The 3,348-nt window shown below is 53.3% G+C and overlaps 1 protein-coding gene across 1 annotated transcript; it reads right to left on the bottom strand.

Moving 5' to 3' along the window:
• Positions 1–989: 989 nt before the first annotated feature.
• On the bottom strand, positions 990–2,019 carry CEND1 (cell cycle exit and neuronal differentiation 1). Its single transcript, XM_082284162.1, has 2 exons — positions 1,937–2,019; positions 990–1,713 (listed from the first exon to the last, which is right to left on the bottom strand). The coding sequence occupies exon 2, from the start codon at positions 1,543–1,545 to the stop codon at positions 1,153–1,155; it is 393 nt and encodes a 130-aa protein (XP_082140288.1). The 5' UTR covers positions 1,546–1,713; positions 1,937–2,019; the 3' UTR covers positions 990–1,152.
• Between the last annotated feature and the right edge of the window lie 1,329 nt (positions 2,020–3,348).

The following is a 3,348-nucleotide window of genomic DNA, read 5'->3' as shown; positions in this document are numbered from 1 at the left end:
ACTCCAGTGCCCTTGAAAGGGGTTTCCCTGGTATAAAGCAGGTAGGACAGTGTTACTGTCATGGGGTCCCAGGTCCTCTCTGCCCCTAAGACCAGCTCCTGTCTCCCCTTTTCCTGTCTTCCCATGTGCTGAGAGACCACAACCTTCAGTTGGGGAAAAAAATTCAGTGAAAGTCCTTATCCAAAGCCCAAAAGAATGAAGACAAATACTCCAGCCAACCTCAAGGGAGCTTGGACTGAGGCCACAGCACCCTGCAAAGCCCAGCCTAGCTTTAGGAAATACTAGATCCAAAACAAAGTCTCTCTATCCCAAACACTGCCCATGTGACCCTGGCGAGCCCTGGGATCCTGAAGACTGCAATGGGACTTCTCCGGGCCACAGCACAGCCCCTCTGGTCACTGTTCCGCTGGCAGCTCAGCCAGAGGAGTGACCAGATGTGACATCCCAGGCTCACACTCGGCTCTGCCATGCTGCAGTCTCTGCCTGCAGCTGCCCTGGTTCCCCCGGGGCACTTCCCAGGCGGATGTTCCAAGGTGGGACGGTGAGCAGCAGGTACACAGACACCGAATAGGGATCGCCCGTGGCTGTTGGGTCAGGGAGTTGCCTCTTCCCTGCCACCGCCCCTGCACTTCCCTTGTCCCAGGGTGGCAGGACAAACACCCCCAGCCCAGCGCAACACACGAGCTGAGCCTTAGCACTTCCCTTCCATCTTCTTTACCACAGCCCAAGTTAAAACAGAACCAAACAGAAACCAAAACACAAAGTGGGGACTCCAGATGGGACGTAGAACACTTTGGACTTGAAAACGGGACTGCAAGGGGGAAGGGGGGGTGTCTCCCAGGAAGGACAGCAGTGGAGGGGAGGGGACACCATCATTTACACCGATCAGGAGAAGCTGTAATCTATACACAGTGGTATAAGCCAAGATATATTACATGAAAGAACACACTGAGTGCATGGAGTTACCCACAGCGGGTCAGACTGGCACAGTTGTCTTGAACAAGACCCTGGAGTTGCAGTTGGTGTTTGTTGTTGACCTATCTAGCTCACTCTCTATATATATAGCTATGTATAGAATTTCTCTGCATGCATTTGTCTCAAAAGGAGCTGTACAGCTGGGCTGGGTTTCTCATCCCCACCCTGTCTTGGTCTTCATTTTTTCCGGGCTAGGAATGCCACTCCCACAATCACAGCCAGCGCAGCCACTGCCACTCCTCCGACGATGATCAAGGGCTTCATGTTGTCGAAGAAGCTGCCCGGTGACTCCTCGGAGCTGTTTCCCTTGTGGTCAGAGTCAGGGGACTGGCCGCTGGCCTCCTGCGTCTCCGTGGCGGCGGGGCTGGGTTTCAGGTTGCTGTGGTTGTTGGCGACGGCGGCGTCACCGCCTGCCTTCTTGGTGGCTGTGGCAGGAGCAGGCTGCTCTTTGGGGGCCTCCTTCTTGTCTGCATTTGTGGCAGGACCAGGGTTGGGCTTTTCTGGCTTCCCAGAGCTGGCAGCCTTGGCATCGGGTTTGCTTCCACTTCGGACGTTGCCTTTGGAATCCATCCTAGGGGTGCTGTGAGCAGCAAGTGGATGTGCGGAGCTATCCCAGCTCTTCTCCCTTGCCTGGCTGCTGCAGGAAGCAGAGGAGCCACCCGAGCTCAAGGCCTGGGAGCAGTTGTTTTGGGATGCTTGTCACACTGGGCAGTGTCCTACCTGGACATGATACAGCACCTGGAGGAGGAAGCAGAGCAAGGAGAGGTGAGTGACAGGGCAGAGCAAGCCAGTGTTGCTCTGCCTGCAGGTGACGGAGGAGGAAAGAAAGGAAAACTGAAAAACTGTTGGCTCCTTCTTTCAGAACTGCGAACTCCATTCATAGCATTTACTACAGGCTCTGTGCCTACAACAATCACAGAACCAGAGAATAGCCTGGGTTGGAAGGGACCTTAAAGCTCACCTCATTCAAGCCACGGGCAGGGACACCTTCCACTGGATCAGAGGGCTCCAAGCCCTGTACAGCCTGGCTTTGGACACTTCCAGGAACGGGGCAGCCACAGCTTCTCTGGTCAATGAGTGCCAGGGCCTCAGCACCCTCACAGGGAAGGACTTTTTCCTAATATCAAACAGGAACATCAAACAAGTTGGACTGACTGTCATCTATGGCTGCCACATCTGGGCATCCATAGTCCAAGTCCATCCGGGCTCTGTGTGTGTGAGGCCATTTGTCAGCGATGACAAACTCACATCCAACCAAATAAACCTTACTTTGCCTTTGCTCACCCTTTCCATTCCTTCTGGGTAAGGAGAGAACACTTTGTTCCATGGGAAAGCAGATGGATAGATCCTCCCTGCTTGTCTCACACCTCCACCCTTCCTTTCGCAGCACTAACCCAAGGTTCATTTAGGAAGTGGTTAATAAGTGACCTTGTGTGATACTCTCCCTTCAGATGTGTACTGCAGGAAAACCAGGATTAGTTCCTCAGTATTCACAGGTATCAGGGATAAAAGGATTATTCCTGCCAGCATTTTGGGGGAGCAACAGCAAAACAAAGCAAGTGCCAGATCCTCAGCTGGTGCAAAACAGAGAATTGACTGCATGGATTTACTGCAGAGCTGATCTCTTGGTGATAGAGACATCTCACTCCTGTCTTCTTTCAGGGTTTACTGGACTTGCCCACGGAGCCAAACAGGATGCTGGTGATCAGCTGGGGCTCTCTTCCCCAGTGATGGAAGAGGTGAACAGCACGGCTGCACCACAGGAATTCAGCAAAGGGACAAAGTGGGCTTTGAGGAGACGTAAAACCACCACAACAACCTCACCCCACAAACCTGGCAGGGCAGGGTGATCTGAGGATGGAGCTCCTGTGGCTGCACTTCCATGTGATGGGAGGAGAGGACAATGCACTGGGCATTTTGCCACCAGGCTCTGGCAGTTCAGCACCACATCAGCTCCGAGATTGGGAAATAAAGAGTAACCAGGAGGCAGCATCGGATCTGAGCCGCCAGCTTTGCTGGCTCCCTGCTGACCTTCAGGGCTGCCAGGAGCCTGCCGGGAGCTTTCTGCCTGCTAAGTGAAATCAGAGCTCATTGTCTGGATCGAGAGCTGAAGAGGCTCCTCAAAAACCTCAGCAAGCAGAGGTTCCTTCCACAGCAGCTCAAAGGGCAGATCACTCCTCTAATGACAGGAACAAAGTCCCAGGGATGCAGCAATGATCTGTGCTGCTGACTCTTCTGGAAAAGAGGCTGACAAATGTGGGGCTTTCATCTCCATTTAGGCAGGAATGGAGGAAATCTCACAGAAATGCCATGTTTGGGTCTCGAGCAAAGCTGGGCAACACCTTATGGCTCCTAAGTATAAGATGGAAACAC

Source organism: Coloeus monedula (genome assembly GCF_965178545.1).
Source record: "Coloeus monedula genome assembly, chromosome: 6".
Classification (NCBI taxonomy): Eukaryota; Metazoa; Chordata; class Aves; order Passeriformes; family Corvidae; genus Coloeus; species Coloeus monedula.
Note: the sequence above shows the minus strand (reverse complement) of the source record. Positions and strands in the feature narration are given on the sequence as shown.

Coding starts and splice junctions, on each gene's coding strand:
- CEND1 (XM_082284162.1), bottom strand. CDS start 1,545: ATGGATTCCAAAGGCAACGTCCGAAGTGGAAGCAAACCCGATGCCAAG.